This window comes from Pezoporus wallicus, unplaced genomic scaffold (assembly GCF_028554395.1).
Source record: "Pezoporus wallicus isolate ANWC-B61680 ecotype Strahan unplaced genomic scaffold, APGP_CSIRO_Pwel_v1 contig_6155, whole genome shotgun sequence".
NCBI lineage: Eukaryota > Metazoa > Chordata > Aves > Psittaciformes > Psittacidae > Pezoporus > Pezoporus wallicus.
In genome coordinates, this window is record NW_026637610.1 from 1,283,059 (window position 1) to 1,303,117 (window position 20,059).

A 20,059-nucleotide genomic window follows, 5' to 3' on the forward strand; every position below is an offset into this window, starting at 1 on the left:
AGGCTTCAGAACTACTGTATGCTACTGCATTGCTCTTGTGTGTTGCATTTTCCTGATTGTGGTAATGGATGCAGCTCACAGTTGGGCTGTTTCTGTATGAATAATCATGTCATGGATCACAAAGCTCTAGGGTAAACTGGTTCTGGTTGTTAATTGCAGATGGTATTTATTAACATCTAAAGCTCTTAAGGCAATGCCAAAATTTTCATTAAAAAAAGACGAAAAAGAAGAAAAATGGGCAAATTTGCCATAATTTTCTCTGCATCTGAAATTTCTTTCGAAACTGCTTTCCTACAGGCATAATTCATCTCTTGACCTATGACAGATGAGAGAACAGTTAGTTTAAAAATGCCCTGTTCTGAAAGTACAATGTTTCTGTTGCTTAGTCCTTGTCAGTATTGGGGTGTTTGGTGCTCAGAGCTTACCACTGGAAGTGACAGAGGGACTTCTTTACTGCTGCAGCTGGTAACAATTAGGCGTTTTTCAAATTACTTGGTTATTTTTGCATTGTCTTTGAATGCCTTGAATTTGTGATAAATGACCTTTTAGTCTAGCAGGCATATGAGTGTATGCCTTGGTGAGGCATATAAATAATCTTGCTGATGTTCATGGAATTGCTCTACCTGCTCAGGATCTTTGGCAGAACAGTCTCTATTGCAGGAAAGTGAGGAGAAAAGAAAACAATGTTGAAGAGAAGTTCTAAATCTGGTATTTGTTAAGTAGTAGGTGTGATGACTATAGTAATAGAAAAGCATGGTGCCTGGGCCTTTGCCACCTGCCTGCACTGACTGGGGAGCTGATTCTCCCAGAGGTATGGGAAAAGATGTGTTTGTAGTGAGCTGTCCCTGCAGCCAGTTTTGAAAGATTCCTTTTTTTAAGGGACCTTAAAAAGCTATTCAATAACCTTAAGCTAATAAAACAGTCTATATATAAAGTAGGGGGCTAGTTTGTGTGGTGTGTGGGTTCTGGTGGTTTTGGATTTCTGTTCGTTTTTTGAGATTTTGGGGGCTTTTTTGTTTTTGTTTTTTTTTTGAGGGAGATTTTTTTTTTTAACTACTTTTGTAAGTATTTTCGAAGAAACTACTTTTCAGTACATTTTCAGTGTAGGCAGCTTTTTCTTTCATTGAGTAATTTTCAAAATTTGTTTTTCATTTTTCTGTCATACAGATGTATTTTTTACCTTTGTGTGTTTTATGCCTCAGGAACAGATAAACACGTGGCTATATTTTTGGTGTAGTAGCCTTATTTTATCAAGAGTGCTTTTAAGTAGTCACATAAATGTAATTCTCATTCTGTTCTACTGCACTGATCTCTCTCCATTGTCTGCCCAGACTGTGGCTGGTAAAAAATGCCAAAGAAACCATTGAAAGGATATTTGAATGTCACTGCCACTATTACAGGTTTTTCCCTTTTGAGCCGCAAGTTCTGCTATGTGTAGTAATGTCCTGGAGTTAATGAAACTGCTCAGTCTGTGGACTTAGGGCAGTTCATTCAGTGCAGGTGAAGGTACATATCCTTTGTCATAGCATGAAATGAGCAATTATTGGTGTTTGTAACTACAGTAGTACTGCTCTAAGATGAAGAGAGGCTTAGTGTGGCATAGTGCACTTCGACTTCTCTCAGTAGCTGGAGAGCACTGAAGATTTTATTCGTCGAGTGAGTATGCACAGAATCACAGTAACTAGCGTAAGGCATTTTTGGTACATAGCACTGTAAAAATATAATTGGAAGATTTTTTTTTTCCCAAAAAAACTTTTTAAACAAAATTTGAAATAAAGAAGAAAAAACATCACTAAAAACCACTAAGGCAGTAATCAATCTCTGTCATTGGGCTTGGAAAGGAGGGGAATTACATGAAAAATCACAACTTTTTGGGGTTAAACCCTCTAACATTGTATTTTCTTTTGGAAAATTGCATTAAAAAGGGAAGTGACTTCTATTCCCATGCAGAGGAAAGTTGCCTACAGAGGATGGGCAGTTACCAGCTAGCACGAGTTCTGTGCAATCTGTAGCAATATTCTTTGCATTGCCACCATTTAGGCATTAAGATATTTTGATTATTAACTAGGGCTTTTATTTTATTTTATTTTTTTTAATCATAGCTTGTGAGGGGCTGAGGTTGTTCCTAAAGGACTATTCAGTATCTTGTAGAAAACTATTTAAGTTTTCATTTCTTGAGCAAGTATTGGGTTATGAAAAAAAACCCTAAAATATTGTTAGGAATACAATTAGTAAAGTACATCACAGTGCCTCCCCCTCTTTTACTTTCTCTCCCACAGTGTAGTTGATGTCTTCATGTATTGTTGGGACATTAGTCTTTATAACGGCAATGGAATGCTATGTATTTTTGAAAAGTGGATCTGAAATGAAACAGTAAAGAAGTCAGTAGCAAGGTAGTAAGTGTCAGTGAGGCAGATTTCCTACATTATTTTGATTCTAGTTGTCCTTTCTCAGTATTTCTTTCAGTTTCATAATGTGTTTACTGTTAATACTAGAGTTCTTATGCTGAAAATATTTAACCATCTGCATGATGTCAGCCATGGGAGTAACCCTTTTGAACTCAGTGGCTTACCTTATATTTAAAATACAAGTATTTATTTAAATGTTGTGGCAATTTCAATCATCATCTCAGTGTAGCAGGCAGATGGATATACCTTGAAGATGATGCTTTTATCACAAAGAGATGAAAATAGAAGGAAGTAGTTTGAGGATATCACAGTCTCGTTTTATGTCTCAGTCCATACAATGCTGCTGTATTCTACAGCCCAGAGGAGGCACTAAGAACTTGTTTGTACAAAAACTTAAATAATATTTAGAAATTGGTGTTTTAACAGATCCGTGGCATTTTTACCTCTGTAAATCGAGGCAGTTATGAGTGTTGGACATTACAATCTCTGTTGTACAGATGAGAAACAGCATAGATTTTAGTTAATATGTTGAAGCTCTTGCCTGTTACTGGTCTCTTGTCATCACATTGCACAGAATACTTACTAAGGGGCATAGCCCTAAAGATAGGGAAGTTACACTACAGAGCAGCTTGCCGAAGATCTAGGGCAGAGCTGAAACCAGTTCTGGTCGCATCTTTAAAGTATCTCCTCTCATTTACTGAGAGCATACAGAATAGAGTGCAAACTAACAGACATAGTGTGGAATGCTGACATTTGGCCTTGATATTTCAAGCACGTTCTTATGCCAGTTCCGTTTCAAAAGCCATTTGGACAACCCCTCACTTAGATTCACCAAATCTTGGTATTTTTCCTCTGTTGCAAAGAGAACTTCCCGCATATGAAAGAAAAAAGCTCTCTGTGCTCCTGTAATTCCAAATATAATGGATTCCATTTACTTTTGAGACAAAAATTTACTTAATTTCTACAAATCAAATATAGAAACCTCACAGAAAATTATTTTCACAGGACTTTACACTATTATCCATTTTACAGTGAATATTCCACAATATTTTTCTTTGCAGTGAACACTGTCTACCTATAAACGCATTCTTGGCTGTGCCTTTAGTTTCACTCTTGATATTGTATCAAATGTTTTTCTACTCCTTGAATTTCTTCTCTTTCTGATACACAGCGTACAGTCTGTGCCTAATGCTTCAGATTCTTTTCCTTTAGAAAACTGACCCAGGGCACCTTGCTTCCATCCTGCTCTTGTCACAGAGAGAATGTTCCCTGGCGACACTGGGCTACCTTTCTGTCACAGCAGTAGCACTCCTAAGAGGAAAAGTGAGTCAATGGGAATCTGAACACAAATCTGTCATAAGCCTGGTAATTATGATTGCATTGACTGCCAGGTTTGAGCACTGTGATAACAAATGTGGACATTCTACAGCCTCCTTGCTGGGTATCTGTATCTAGGATATGTCTTCTTAGAGCTGACTGCTTCTGGAGAGGAGAGAGCTGTGTCGAGTCTGTATCCCCCCATATGGGGTGCAGCCCTATGGGGTCTAAACAGGGAGGGTAGATCCAGGTACTGAAAGGAGAGTCTGTCCAAAGTGAGATGGTAAACCAGGCTTGTCATCTGCCTGGGGAGTCCAGTCATGAGCAGCAGTTCACTGGGACAGAGAGAAGATGGAGACAAGTGACAGTGTGGGTCTAAAGTCCACACAGGAAACTGTACTGAAAGACAGACTGGACAGAAGATGCAGCATAGGTTTAGGGGGTCCAGCCAGACTGCCTACAAGCCATGTCTGAGTCAGGGCTAGAGGTAACCCTATGGGATAGCTTAGGCCAGGGACCAAAGCCTGAGGAAAACTATTTTTTCCATTGTGATAAGAAACCCTGTTCAGTCAAATACTCATTGGGATCATTGCATTCTCCCAAAAATAGCAATAATAAGGTGATGCTCAAGACATGATTAAATTTAATAGTACGAAAGTGCAGCTAGAAATGCTCAGTAAATGGTTTCAATCTACCTCTTCTAAGGCTAATCAATGCAGAGAGATTCTCTACATTGAGTATGCTAGAATAAATATCAGACACAGTTTATCATACTCCAGTTGCATTTCTCCTTTCCTCTGTTTTTTAACCTGATGTTCTAAGGATTTCTTTTAGTGCTTACGAACATCTCCTTTTGACAGACAGTGCAAATTAAAAGATATGGCTACGCAAAGGAAACTGGAACCCAAATATGCCCCCTGGGTTTTCATTTACAGTTAGAAGCTACAGACACAATTACTGCTGACAGAAATTCAGAAGCCAGTGGCAGAGTGCATGGGGCAGTAGATTCATGCCAGGCAGTAATTGGGAAGATTATTTTTAATCAGAGCATATCCTACAGCCCAAACATTAGAAATCTCTTGTAAGGCTGACAGGAAATTAAACTGAGACCAAACAAAAAAGCCTCAAAATAGAAGTAATATGGTTAGAAGTCTAATGATGGCAAAACTCACTGCTTGTTGTATTTGGCTGTTATCTAAAGGGAATGACTTTTAACTTGCAGGAACAGATATCATTGTTTAATTGCATTTTTTGAACAGAATTAAAATAAAAACTTATCAGATTAGATCAATTTCTACTCAGGTTTTTGATAAAGGTGTGAAGCAGTAGGTGCTAAGTCAGGCTTAGTAATTGTGTATATGTGTAAGTAGTAATTTTTATTGCTTTGGGGGGGTTTCTTTTTCTCTTTTTTTTTAAATTTAATATAATGCTAAAGAGAGCATTATATGCTCTTCTATGGAAAAATAATATAATGTACAGGGTACTTTTGGAATACCTGTGCATGGTAACTACATAATTTATGAAGCCTGAATGGCCTGGGGCTGTCTTCCTCAATGACCCTGCAGAATAACTTCTGCTTATTTGGGCTGCCTGAGCTGCCTGCCCTGAGGGAAGAAGAGACCTGGGTGTTCTCAATACTTTCTATGCACCTGAAATTTTCACCTGAAAACATAACTTTTCCATTTTTAAATGCATCTTAAAAGCATCATCTTCTTTACCAAACTTTTACATGTATGCTTAGCAGGACTTGTTCTAGTTGACTCTTGTAAAGAAAGACTGGAGCACTGCAGAATGGGAGCTTTGCTTGTGATCTAAAGAAGGGTATTGCTGTTCTTGTATATGCCTATCACATACAGATGTTGTAATACCAGATGCAAGCAAAATATTGCTGATTGTATATTTATGTTTGATAGGAGTGCAAAGCAAGAGCCTACTCCATGATTTGCTAAGGTATGTGGCAGTTGTGGAGAACAAAATTTAGCATTGAAAACGTGTATCTTATTTTTCTCTACAAGGCTGATTTTGGCTGTGTGGACAGTCTTAATGACTTTTCCTGTCAGTACAAAGAATAAGAAGGTATAACATCAAGTCCATACTCGGGTTATCTTGAGGTTTATAAACAGGATTTTATCAGAATGTAGTTTTTCTTCCACAAAATTATTAGCATTTTTCAGCTGTATTTCATTCTACTGAGAATTCCTTCATATAATCACATAAATATGACTGAATAATCTTGCTTGTTTAGATACTGACTGAGTAGCCAGATAAGAACTAAGGCACGCTGCATAATGTATGCAGTTTCTACAAAGTGGTCTTTCTGAGCCCTGGAATCACTGGGCTGTGCTGTGTGGTGGGAATGGTCTTCAGCACCAGGCTGTGTGCAAGAGTCCCGTGGTGCACTGTGCAAGGAGCTTTCCTGAACTGGCTCCTGCTGTGAGGAACAGGAGCACTGCTTTGGGTAAACAGGCATATGGACCAGGCATTCCTTTGGTTGGGCAGAAATATTGACAAACCTTTGTATAGTTTGTAAATTCTCTGTTCTTCCTTCTGTCCAGCTGTATGGTGTGAAAGTATGATCGGTGATGGTAAGGAGAGTACAAGGCTGCAGCTGGAGTTCCGCTCTCCTGTTGGCAGGTGCTTTTGGACTATTTGTTTTGAGGAAATCCTGTTTTCACTTGTCAAATTGCTAAACATTTTAAACAACATCTGCAGTCAGCACAGCATGAAACTTAAACATTTCTATGTGAAGGAAGTTACCGAAGGGTCATACGGTACTGAAAATTAGGCAAAATGAATAATTACTTGTTAGTTAAGCATAGCCAAGTTGGTTTAGAGGTACCTATTTCTACAGTTTCTCATGCGTTTGCTCTGATTTCTTACAGCAATAATGCAGGAATCCCATAAAACAGTATATACTTATTTTCCCAGTGTTGCATATATTCAAATTCTGAACATCTTATTTCTGTGTGTATTCTGAGTTCCCTCAGTCACTAGAGCATGCAACTGCAGGATAAATAAGGAAAACTAGCAGTAGCAGTTGGGAGTATAATGTTTCTAAAATTAATGACAGGTAACATTATGCTAACCAGGAAGTCTGCTAGGATTGAGTGGTCAGATAAAAGTTGTTCAGAAAAGGAATACTAATGTATTGTAACCTCAATGAGGCATTTTAATCAGTACCAAGTCTAAAAAGTATGAGTTTGCATTAGAGAAATCACACTCATTTCAAATCGTGAAACCCAAGTACCCTGATGGAGAAAACCCAAGAAATTAATTTTCAGTTATTCAGTTTTGTTGACCATGAGTAAGTTTCACTGTAGCATTGCAAGATGATCCTAAATCAGATGTCATTTTTGAAAATGTAGTCCAATCACTTAAAAAATACTTCTTAGAGATTTTTAAGGACCTCTCAGTACTGTTAATTTATCTGGCGTTGTACTCAGACAAAGCTGAGTACATCTCATACAAAGAAACACTACCAAGAAAGCAGATGTACTAGTTTTAATGTATAGTTTATGCACATATGCAGCCTTCTTACATGAGCTGCCTTTTCTGTAGTATTTTTGCATGTATCTGGTTTACTTTATTTCATAAATAAAAGGAAACTTGTGTCTTAGCTCAGAAATTGGTTAATGTTGGGATTTGGTCAGTAAGACAGTTGCAGTTACCACTAGGAGCTTCAGCTGTGAAGCTGAGGCTTTGATACACGCTCTCCTAGTGATGGTCCCTGCTCTAAGGAGACCAAAGTGCAAGTATGTTTTCTGTTGCTGATTGTGACTTTTCCCAGTTCTGAAGTTGCTGGGGTTTTTATCCATATGTGTGATGGTTGCAGTTATTACCTGACATACTTCTAGAACATGGACCTTTCTGGTACTGGAGCTTCTTGTTATTTATTTACCCTCAACTGCATGAGAGAGAGCCACTACTGGTTTTGTTTTTTGTTTTTTTTTTTAATTTATGATTTTATTTTTATTGAAATCACAATTTCAGTAAAAGGAGTAGCATACTTTGTGAATAACTACTCCATATATTTACTGTTTGGAATTTCATTGAAGTGAATAAAAAGTATATTACATTTATCTTCAGAATGTTTTGGTAATACATAGATCTAGTTGTGTATTTCGTTTAATGACTCAAAATATGCCTAGTGTTTCTGTTTTTAAGAGTGTTTGTATCAGAGAGCATAAACTACTTTTGCACATGAAAATGAAAAATGCATGTAAGGAGAATCTGTTATAAAAAAGCATGGCTGAGCTTACTGTAACTTCTAAAACCCAATGAATAATTCAGTAAATTACTACATGTCAGCAGCTGCTTGTCAATAAGAACAAGTGGCATGGAATACAATGTAAGCCCATTCTAATTCCCAGCTATGTGCATATATAATATATTATGGATGGCCCCTTTTGTTTGTGTGTATTATGATAATATTTCTTTTGCAAAATTGCTTGAAGTTTTAACTTGAAAAATCCATGAAAAGTAACTCCTACCTGTATGTTCCTATTGTGACAGAAACCTGGACTGGATAAAATTTTGAATTCTGCATGTCTATTTAAGTAGGTAAATTCATAATGCAAACACTGGATTTAGAATCCAAGTAAATTGCAGACTAACTGGAGATTTTACTGCCTATTGAATGATTAATAAAATAATGAAATCTTTGTTGATATTTGTGAATCAATAAGCAGATTTTGCTGTTCAGCTTTGTACTACAATAAAAGTGTAATTATGACCCCATAATGTATGCATCCCTTCTTGTGAAAGCCCAAATAATGCATTATCAATTCTATTTTTTGTTACAACGCTTTTAATCTTAAAGCCTACATTCAGCCTTCCATGGACGCAGGGCAAAATATGATCTCCTTTTAATCTTCATTTACAGTACAAATGTCTTTTTCTGTTCTTAGGAAACTACACAGAAGCCCCATGCAAGTGGTGCCTATTGTTTTCATGATCAGACCCTTCTTTCAGTAAGTCCACTGATTTTTGTTGGTGTTTGTTTATTTTAATTTCCTCGGAATTTGATTGACATCTCTGTTGTGCTGTCATAATGAATTAAGAGATACCTTGGGATTCACAACTTGCCGTGCTGGTGCTGGATTGCAAGGCTAATAGACCATAAGTACAAGATCTGTGAACAACAGCTTGCCAGCGATACGCTTAGAAAATAATAATCCGTGTTTCTGGCTGTAGGTTCAAGTGCTTTTCTCTTCTATTTCCCTTTTACGTGTTAGAGTTACATCACTACTGTTTTTATTTTTCCTTCAGCTGATTCTGAAAGAAATCATTTTGTATATGGATTAGTCACAGACACTTTTTTTCAGTGTCCATAGAACAGCTATGATAATTCATCATGCTTTTCTTTTTAAATGCACCTGTGATGTCAGGGAATATCATGGACTAAGCTCCAAAATTTATAGGACATGTAGAAAAGTAATCGTGCTGATTCATTTTGCACCTCTTTCCTTTCTGAGAAGAGCCTTTTGCATCCAAACTGTTTGTTGTTCTTTCATACACAGTTTTATTTTTTCTTGTAAAGTTTGTTTGTGTTAATACATGCTTAGAAACAATATTGATCAAGCACTTTTTAATCAGGATAGAACTTCCTATACTTCTAATAACATACAGAAGTAGCAAACCCTCCCTCCCCCCCGCCCCAGCTCCACTCCCAATGTATGGTTCTTGATAAGTGTATATTTGGTACTTCTCAAACAATTTTTAATAATTCTCTCCTTAAAATAAATTGCAATCCTCTAATATTTTGTATTGGGAAATAAGCGTGACTTGTTCTGTATTGGGCTGACTGAATAGATTTCTGTTTTGTATTTAGGTACTTCCTATGTGTAGAAAGTAAAGAAGTTGAACATGTGTGTTGACAAAATAATAGGCCAGATTCACATTTTTGTTCAAATGTATTAATATTAGTTGTTGAGTTCTGCCCCAACACACAGTTTGGTGGCATTGAAAAAATGAGATATTCAGTCCTTGTTAGAAATAAGCATTTTACATTTATTCTTCTACACTAAACACAATCTTCCTCTTTATGTCTTTGAAAAAAAGATTTCATTATTTCAGAAAGACTGCCTGACTTACAGGGTAGAAAAAAACAAGCCTGTTCATCTTGAGGACAGATTTAAATCAATTCTGTAGTGCTCAGCATGCTTGTTGCTTTTAGCTTTTCCTCCATCACAAACAGTATTTTCTATCACAGAATAACCTTACAGCTCCTAGCAGAATTTGATGCAGTTGACAGCTTTTGTTAGAAAACAACTGGTAAAAATTGCACGAATGAGGTTGGGGTTTCTAACCTGTGGGAGACAGTGGTCCCTGAGATAATTACTGCATGTTTTTAGGAAGCTAACATTAATTTGGCTGTGAATTTAGTGCTTCAGTATCTATAAATGTAGTTGAAGGAAAAAGGTATTAATCTTCCTTCAACAAGCTAAAGCTGAGATTTTGGGTATATGACAAGAAAGAAGAAAATACTCATTTTGAATTTGGGGAAGGTTTAATGCTGCCAAATCTCAATGTGCATAATTGGTTTTATTATTTTCCCTTGTGATCACAACCTAACCAGCACAATGACTATCAATCAACTTCTAGGGCTAAGAGGTCATTTTTTCCCCTGCTCAGACTGAAGTCCAGCATGTTGCCTGGTAACAGTGTATGTAGATGAGTTGGCTCCTAAGTACACCATATGGCTGGGTGTTATGCCCTATTCACCCGTGACATGATGTACATGTGTAGTACATTGCTGGTTATAAAATGGTTTGTCCCGTTCCCTTGTTTAGAAGAAGCATGTAAAAAATAGCAGTACCAGTCCAACACAGGCATTCTAAGATGACGGTATTCTATACAATGAAACAAATGTCTGCCAAAAGTGTCAAAAACCTCATGGAATAATTACAATAAATTTTGTGTTTGGCATGCTTCAGTTGAATTTATGTATAATTTGTAGCTATTGTTGCTTTACAGTATTTGTCTATTTATTGTAATAGATAAATATATTGAGACAACTATAGTTTAAACAGATTAATTACAGAGAGATCTTGGGTTTTAAAATTAAATTTTATGGATTTATTTGGCATTTGACCTTCTATTAATTGTGCAATAATGTCTGCAGTACAAAACCAATGCTACAGTGCATTGAGCAAACTAGTAAACAAAGCAATTGAAGACAGTTCCAGCAAACAACAACTAAAAATACACATGACAAGCAGAGGAGACAGAGTTGTTCCAAATATACCATGGGAAATAAAGCACAAAGAGTGGCTGGCAGGCAGCTTGTAGCAGAAACCTAGATCAGCAGAGTCCTCACTCAATCCCGTAACTAGAGCATTTTTTACCATTCCATTGTTAGAAACTGTAATTCCTTAAGGTGGGAATATTGCAAAGTGCAATGTTAGGCAACAGTATGTGCCATGAACTCCGTGTGCTGGCCATTGTATGCTTGTTTAAACTGAGAGAAAAGAAATGGGATTGCTTTTACATGTAATGACAATGATCTTCACAACGAGGGTTGGAAGCTCATTGCCTGTTTCTCTGGTTGGAAGCCTGGCCGGCTGACAGTGGCTGTGCTGTATTTCTCTGTTTAGCCAATTTGGAAAGATGAGTTACTGTGCTAAGCCCTCCTCTACACAATTCCCTTGCCCAAAGCTATAGTTTTTTAATAAAGAAGCCTTTTCTCTTTGGCATTCCACCTAAGTTGTCTGAAAACAGTTCAGAAAAAATTGTAGAAGAAAACTGTTGTCTGTTCTGTGTTTTGTGGAAAGTGCTGATGACACCAAGCTGTGTGGTTCGGTTGATACCCTGGAGGGAAGGAATGCCATCCAGAGGGACCTCGACACACTTATGAGGCGGGCTGATGTCAACCTCATGAGGTTTAACCATGCCAAGTGCAAGGTCCTACACCTGGGTCGGAGCAATCCCAGGCACAGCTACAGGTTGGGCAGAGAAGAGATTCAGAGCAGCCCTGTGGAGAAGGACTTGGGGTGTTGGTTGATGAGAAAATGAACATGGGCTGGCAGTGTGCGCTTGCAGCCCAGAAAGCCAACCGTATCCTGGGCTGCATCAAAAGGAGCGTGACCAGCAGGTCAAAGGAGGTGATCCTGCCCCTCTACTCTGCTCTTGTGAGACCTCACTTGGAGTATTGTGTGCGGTTCTGGTGTCCTCAACATAAAAAGGACATGGAACTGTTGGAACAAGTCCAGAGAAGGGCCACGAGGATGATCACAGGACTGGAGCACCTCCTGCATGAAGACAGGCTGAGGAAGTTGGGGCTGTTGAGCCTGGAGAAGAGCAGGCTGCGTGGAGACCTCATAGCAGCTTTCCAGTATCTGAAGGGGGCCTATAGGGATGATGGAGAGGGACACTTCATTAGAGACTGTAGTGACAGGACAAGGGGTAACAGGTTAAAACTTAAACAGGGGAAGTTTAGATTGGATATAAGGAAGAAGTTCTTTAATGTGAGGGTGGTGAGGCACTGGAATGGGTTGCCCAGGGAGGTCGTGAATGCTCCATCCCTGGCAGTGTTCAAGACCAGGCTGGACGAGGCCTTGGGTGATATGATTTAGCGTAAGGTGTCCCTGCCCATGGCAGGGGGGTTGGAAGTAGATGATCTTAAGGTCCTTCCCAACCCTAACTATTCTATGATTCTATGATTCTACAATTGCTTTTTGAGAAGAAAGTTCTCTATACCTGTCCATTCTGTTGGGTTTTCTTTTCTTCAGATTGTGTATAGTTGTTACATAGCTTGATAAAACATACTGTAGTTAAGTGACCTCATTTTATTATTGATGTGTTTCCTTGGCTAGAAGTTTTCAAAGTAACAGAGAAAGGATGAGACAGTGGTACTGCTTCATGTTAATTTGATAGTTGCATCTTTTGGAAGATCTGCCATGATAATCCACATTTTAAACCCCTGCAGATGTAAATGCATATATGCAAATATGCTGTCAGTCTCAAAAGAGCCTTGTCTTCACTTCTCCTACAGTCTGTCAGTGATACAACAGTAGTCACTCTGCTGTAAAGGCCTAGGAAGGCATATAAAGAAAGGCATTTAAACCCCTTTTCTCTAATTTGAGAGCTGTGTTTTCCTTTCAATTGTAAACACTTTTTAAATAAGTAACTAAAAAATAGCTCTTATTGCATTGAAAATAGTTTTGTTATCAGGGATTATGGGTCCATTTTCCCTCTCATTAAACACATCTTTTAAAATTGTTAATACAATAAATCAATTTTCCAAAACAACATAGCTTGCCACGGAGGAATCTGAGGAGTTCATTATGATCTGGGGATTTCTACCTGAAAGGCATGAAAATATAATTGTGAAAGAGAGCTATTATAAAAAAAATCACAATTGTCTTAGAAATGAACCGGTATTACAACATTTTTCTAATGAATGTATAAGGAAAAAGGGTTTAATGATTGTATTCTTATTTATTCCTCTATCTGTATTCTGATGTAGTCTGAGTGATAGTCTAGAGAATTGAATATTTTTAAAATTGCAGTATTCTGAATTACTGATATCTGTGAATTACAATAAAAAGAGTTGAAGAATGGTAGTTAGATAACGTAAATGAAGCAGTAAGTTCTGCTCCATTACTTCATCTGAGCTAGGATGGGGAACTGTTTAGTTGTTAGTATCTGCTTCATTGTCATATTATTCATTGTTGTTTTGTGATATCTTCAAATATCCTCACAGTTATTGCAGGAATTCATTAAGGACCAGAAGCAGTGAGGCATTTACACACTCCTAATGATAAGCAGGAGAATATTCTCATGGATGTTTTTTCTTCAGAAAAAGCTTTAAAAGTGGCTAAGCTTGACCTGTGATTGAGTTTTTTTCTAGTGCTGGTGTAAGGTAGCAGCTTTTGGTGATTGATTAGATACAGTCTTTAATTCCTCCCTGCATAGGGAACTTTGCTTCCATAGGGGAAGAGAATGTGGTTTTCTTTTGTTGGACGTCATTAATTTTAAATTTGTATCAGTAAAATCTTTAATGATTTTAAGTGAAAAGAGCAGTTAAGTGGTAGCAGGTTTACATGAATCACTGTTAAACCACTGCTATAATTTATGACCACCTAAATTGTAAAACGGCAGGGGTTTATGTTTGTTAAAGCTGCAAACCAGAATACTGGTGGTCTGCTTTTGATTTTACAGGTGGTTATGCTGCTCGTTTCACTTAAGTCAGGGTCTTCCTACATAAATAAAGGAAGAAACTGTCCTTCGTTAGAGTGTGCTTAATCATTCCTGCAGATGGTTGTATATGTATTTATTGGAGCATCTAAAGAATTTAGAAGTTACCTTCTCAAAGCAGATTTTAAACAGCACAAACTTACTGAGATGAACAGGAGAGTTTGGAAACAAGAGGCAGGCTCCTAGCATAAGTGGGTTTTTGGAAATCCTGCCCCATTTAACTGTGTAAGTAAAGTTAGCTTTGTAATTCTCTCTTGGTTATATACAAATGTGCATGTACAGAAATATCTAACAATTTCTTCTTTTCTTCTTCCTCTAAGAATGCAGTCAGTATTTGTTTCTAACGGATTCCTCTGTGAACTTTCTAAATCCTTTGTCTTTGTAAGTGGTCTTTTGAATATATCAAGTAAAAGCTATAGGGGCTGAGTATAGATTAACCATAGGATCTGAATTTACTGCACGTAGCAGCCTGTTTTCCGACACTACACAGATATTTCCTTCAGAAATGTTGTTTTGCAGACATTTTCTTATTCAGGCATTATGAAAATTTTTACATGCATGTAAACACATAGCTTAGAATTCTTCCACTGGCAATTGTATGTGCTCTGGATATTCTCCAGATGACGGCATTACGATGTTTTTGATCAGGTTCATTTCCATAGTGTTGTGGCATTTAAGAGATATCATGTCTCCAAATTCCTGTGAGATTAGTACGTTATTATGTCGTTATTACAGAAGGAAAAGCAAGAAAATTGAACAACCTGGCTGATGTGCCAGGAGGAGTATAGCAGAGCTAGGATCTGAATTCGTATTTCTCAAATCCCAAATCATTGTCTCTGTCACTGGGCCATCTTTCCTCCTGCTCTCCCTGTAATCCAGTGCCTTTTATTGTTAATTATTTTTACATTTAACAAGTGAAAAAGAACTTAAATTCCATGCTCTCTCCTGTCTCATAAAAAATTGAAAATTTTCCTCAAGAAAATCGTGCAATTACTGAAGTCCTATCAGCATAGCTCAGAGCTAATTGAAATTTAACACTCCTCATGACAGCCTGGGTCATGTCAGGGGTGTTAGCATTCTTTATTAAAGATACATGCTTGATCCTTTTTTCGTCGTCTTTGAAGAGCTTACAGATTTCTGCAACTTTTTTTCTGATAGTGCTAATTATGCAAAGTGAAGGTGCAGTCATTGCAAGCTCTTGGGTAGCTCAGTATAGCAAATGTTGTTAACTGTAGCAATGATACTCTTGAGCTTTGGGCTGTGTTCACAGCCCAGGATTTGTAGAAGATTCATTTCTGTGTCACTGGGTTACTGCATGCTAGCATGTAGCCACATCTGCAGTGAATTCAGGTAGGGCTGTCAGGGAACAGCAAAGCCACGAGCCCGTGGCAGTGCATGCACGTAGGATTCTGTAAGGGGGAATCACTGTGTCCCTGTGCATGGTGCATTCATAGTAGATCTAGTGCAACAGTATTTGGCTTTTTGTGCATTGTATGTTGGACCTGGGAACCTGCTGAGCTATGGTTGCAGCACAAAGCACAGATGTGAAAGCTTATTACTGTTTCAGTGCTACTGCTCATGGAAATGAACAGGCTTTTTGGATTGTAATGATTGGATTAGATGTGGGGAAAATTTAATTTCCTCTTCCCCCCCCCCCCCAGTTACAATTGAGGTTAGTTATTGACTTGCCAAGTCTGTGTTGTAATGTGTTATTCCTGAGCAGCTTGTGTACAACCAACAGAAAACATGCTCTGTGAGAATTTCTACTGATCCTGCAAGATATGTAACTGCTGGCTCTTTAAATTTTGAATATAGGATTGTGAGTTGAAATTGTGCCTTCAGTGAGGAAGAATAATGCTGGAAAATACGAACACATTCTACATAGTTTAAGAGATGAAAAAAGATAAAACAGCGTTTGAGTTTCACAGAGTGCATTTGCGTTTGGCAACACTCTTCAGCATTATTCACTACCTTCAGAAACTGAACTATGTCTCTTAGAACTGCTTTTGTCTGTGGACCTTTCTAGAAGCTAACTAGCAGCTAGGGGAGTGTTCTAGCACTGATCAGTGGGGCTTAGCAATTTGGGATTTCTTGCTAAATAGTTAAGCCTGTAACTTTTACAGTACTGAAATACATTTACATCTGTTAATGCATTTGTGGGAGAGATTTGTCTGTGAGCTACCAAAATTATTGCACACTAATCATGCAGGACAAATTTGTACAGATTGATGGAAGAGCTTGTCTATGTATGTAGAGGGAGGACAGCTGCCTGCACCACTCTGGGACAGACGGTGTGCTGGCATATTGTAGCTTTACTCTAAAGAAGCACTTGGCTTGTTAGATGAGGCAGGTTTCAGAGACCAGCGCACAAGTCGTATTCAGCTGCCATGTTCCATATTTCAGTCTTGGATATATCTTCTTTATACTGACCAAGTCAAGAAACCCACTGAATGTAGATGGTGTGGACCCTGGCTGCAAGTCTCATACGGTCTGAAATATGTCTTTGAACAGCTGGGGTCAGCTATCCCTGCTGTTTCAACTCCCAATTTCTGCTCCCCTATTCCGAAAAGAAAACCTTGATGCTGCTCAAGCACTGCTCAGCAGTAGGCTGGCAATAGCACTGTTGTGTTATCAACACTGTTGCACACACGATTCCAAAACACAGCACCACATGGGCTGCTATGAAGAAAATTAGCTCTATCCCAGCCAGACCCAATACACTAGTAAAACTGCTGCTTTGCTTCTTTACTGTGAAGGTTCTGCTTCCTTCATCTGCGCCCCAGAGGAGAGAAGTTTTATGAGCACATTAGGAAAAGAGACCAAGTGGTGCAACAGAAACACTAGAGGGGTAGTGGTTTTGTTTGACGATTTGGTTTGTGTTTTTTTCTTTATCTTGAGGGATTTTTTGCAAGCTAAATGATCCAGTCAAAAAAAAAAAACAACAAAAAAGTAGGGCCTACACTGAGAAAAGATTGATGTGAAATCCTTTACAGATTATATTTTTGTCAAGACCAAGTTGTTGTGTGCTATTGATTTTTAGATCTGCAGTCTACAAGTAATAAAAGTTGCAGAGGCAAAATAATTTAAGGTGGTTTCCTATCTTTTGTATAAGCCAGGTTAGGATATTGAAGTACAAATCAATTGCTTTGCCAGTCACATTCCTTGAATGCCAAAGGAAAATTTCAGTGTGAGTTATGGTTTCCAAATGTTTGTGTTTTCTGGTTCTGAGCCTTATCTTACAGGCAATAGGGCTTGTTTTTTCTGACAAGTGTGTCTGTAGCTTGGTCACTAGTACACCAGATAGCTGTAAAGAATCATAGTAGGGGACTCCTAGCAGCAAAAATATGAAATATAATTATGCAAAAATAACTTGCAAATAGCAGGATTCAATCTGAAGGTACAAGGGCAGACAAAGCGGTAGCACTATCATCTATTTGTGGCTGGTCAATATTCTCCCACGTGCACTGACGGATGGTGCCAGAGATGATCAGTTTTACTACTAAAACAGTGGGAACATCTAGATGATGGGAGTTGAGTGTATCAAGGCAGAATCAGTATCGTAGGGGTGCTTTTGTCATTCAAGGCAGAAACTCTGAATACATGAAGATTGTGGGGATTCAACAATATTCACCTGGAAATATTTTATTTTAGCTCTTGGCTACCAACGAAGGCAGTAATAAACTAAAAGTGGTATTACACAAGTTCATTGCAGATCAATGCGATTTCTTATTACTGAGTTGGGGTGGTTAATTTAAGGAATGTGGTTAGGAGGATATAGATTCACAACCTGCGGGTGTGTTTAAAACAATATACTCCATATACATTTAATCGGTGGTGGGAAGCCAAATATATTCTTTTATACTTGATGTTTAACTATCATGGAAAATCTGCATTTGCATAACTTGAGGGATATCATTACAGCTAGGGTTTTACTTGTGCTTTATTGTGTACTAAAGGGAGAGAGCAGTAAAATTCTGAAAAGAGTACTTGTAAAGCAGCAGTGCAGTTAAATGAAATAGAATGATTCTTCATAGGTTTAGGGATATTTATACTACATTCATGATTTCCGTAAAAGCCACTTCAGTGTCATAGGATACAGCTCTTTTATGATTCATAATTTTCAAGAAAATGGCCCTTATTTCACTTGGCTTTGGCTGTGTCCACAGTATGACTCCCAGTGTCCATAAACTGTTTCCTTTGGGACCATTGGCGCCAAATGGAGGCCCTCGTAATCAGCCCCCTAACTAATGTTTCTCCATGATATTAAAGAACTCCCTTCATAGTTTCTTGGGAGACCTTTTTTATTGTTCAAAGTGGTCTGAAAAAGTGGGGAAATTATCACATATGGTATTTTGTCTCCACCCAGTGTGAAAATTTCAGTCACAGTCTGCTTCAGGCTCACTCCTCTCCCTCTTCTTTCTGTTCTATTCCAATTCTTTTCCTCATGGGATATTTCTCCTGCTTCCCTCAGATCTGGGAGTGAAGTCCTATGAGGACTCATGCTTCATTCCAGGTGGAAACGTTGCATCTTCCTTATATATTTTCTGGGCTTGATGTTGAAGGAAGAGAGAAAAACACCATAACCCTCCAATCGCTTATAGTGTAGAATGGAAAGAATAAAAGTCGTAAAAAGTATGGAAAGGCCACCTGAAAATATTCTAACCTGAAAATAAGCCATGGAGTAATGTTCTTTGTAGCAAAGTCAGGAAGGTTCTCATACGAAGATCTATTCAGGTGGGGGGGAGAGATGGGGGAAGAGAGAGAGAAACTGCTTGTCTGGAAGACCCTGTCTTTATTTGCTGATGATGCAATTACTCCAGAAAAATCACACAGAATTACAGAAAGATTTTGCAGCACTGGGTTAGGGGTAGATGAGGTTGTTGCTGATAAAAGGGCAGGTACTGCAGATAGCAACTATATGTTATACTGGGAAAAGAGAAGTTGGGATAGTTGTAAAGATAAGGAGGTCAGTGGGAAAATCCAGCGAGAACCAGAAGAGAGCAGTAACCTAACACAGACTTTGGTAACAGAGCCTAGATATTAGGGTCTTCCTCTCATCACAGAAAGGAGAAGTGATGGAGAAATTTTAAATATATGCCTGGTGAACAAGGAGGCTGAAGTGTAACGAAGTAGATCCCCTAGTATTTCACTGGTATGCATAAATGGTTCATTTTTACAGTGAAGTGGTTTTACAGATAGAAGTCCATGAGAATCTATGCTATTACTGTGTAAAAGGGCTAAAATAATTACATGATTTTCTGTTGAGCCAGAATTATTCAGAACAGACAAAACCAGGACTGACTGGGAAAGTGCAGGAAGCTGTAGGATTAAGTGACAGAACAAAATTTACTTTCAAAATTTCACACTAGATGTAAATCTATTCCTGAGGAGGTAGTGCGTGACTATTATTGCTCAGAAGCCTTTCTTGGAAACATCAGATGGAGATCTCAGAGGCATTAGTTCGATGCTTGACAGCTGTCAAAAAAGCAAATAGAGTATTTGACAATTTTCAGGAAAGACATTCAGTAATATAGGGCTGTCTCTGCTGGAGCTGGCACTGGTCTTCCCTGTGCTCCCTGGGTGCAGTTCTGGTTAGACTGCCTCAAAAAGGTGTAGTGCGGGCTAGGGTGGAAGGAGTGCTCAGAGGTATGGAATAGCTTCTGTACAGGGAAGACATGAAATACCTGCTAGAGCTCTCTACCTTGGAAAAGAGTTGACAGGAGAGTGAAATGAGACAAAAGTGATAGATTGAAATTATTACTGATATTATTTGAATAGTGATATTATAATGATATGACTCATAAGGCAAGCATTACAGGCACAATAAAATGATCAAGGAATGACTCTTGAATAGATTTTTTTTTTCCTGATATATAATGCCAGTCTACAAACTTTTGCCACTGGATATTTTAGATGAAAAATATATAAACAAATAAAGAATAATTGTCTAAATGTGCAGTATTTCCTTACACAACAAAATGCAGGATGTCCTTCTTTGCAAATTATTGTGGGGAAGACTGATACTTATATTCTTTTTAAACATATAGTGATCATTGCTGGACAGAGTTTCTTCCTTTAAATGATGCAATCCAGTAAAAAAGCTTTTCTGTTCATATAGATGTCTTAGGAGATGTCAA

At 38.1% G+C, this 20,059-nt stretch overlaps 1 protein-coding gene across 22 annotated transcripts in view; it reads left to right on the forward strand.

Annotated features, from left to right (window-relative positions):
• RBFOX1 (RNA binding fox-1 homolog 1) overlaps nucleotides 1–20,059 on the forward strand; it is a 1,274,017-nt gene that overhangs the window by 524,265 nt on the left and 729,693 nt on the right. For 16 of the 22 annotated variants that reach the window (XM_057406604.1, XM_057406605.1, XM_057406606.1 and 13 more), the window contains one exon: nucleotides 8,633–8,695. The exons of 2 other annotated variants lie outside the window; for them this stretch is intronic. In XM_057406604.1, the coding sequence (XP_057262587.1) occupies nucleotides 8,633–8,695 (63 nt within the window). Of the gene's footprint in view, nucleotides 1–8,632; nucleotides 8,696–14,242; nucleotides 14,304–20,059 lie in introns of all 22 variants that reach the window. 4 more of the 22 variants (XM_057406614.1, XM_057406607.1, XM_057406611.1 and 1 more) reach the window with 1 other exon arrangement.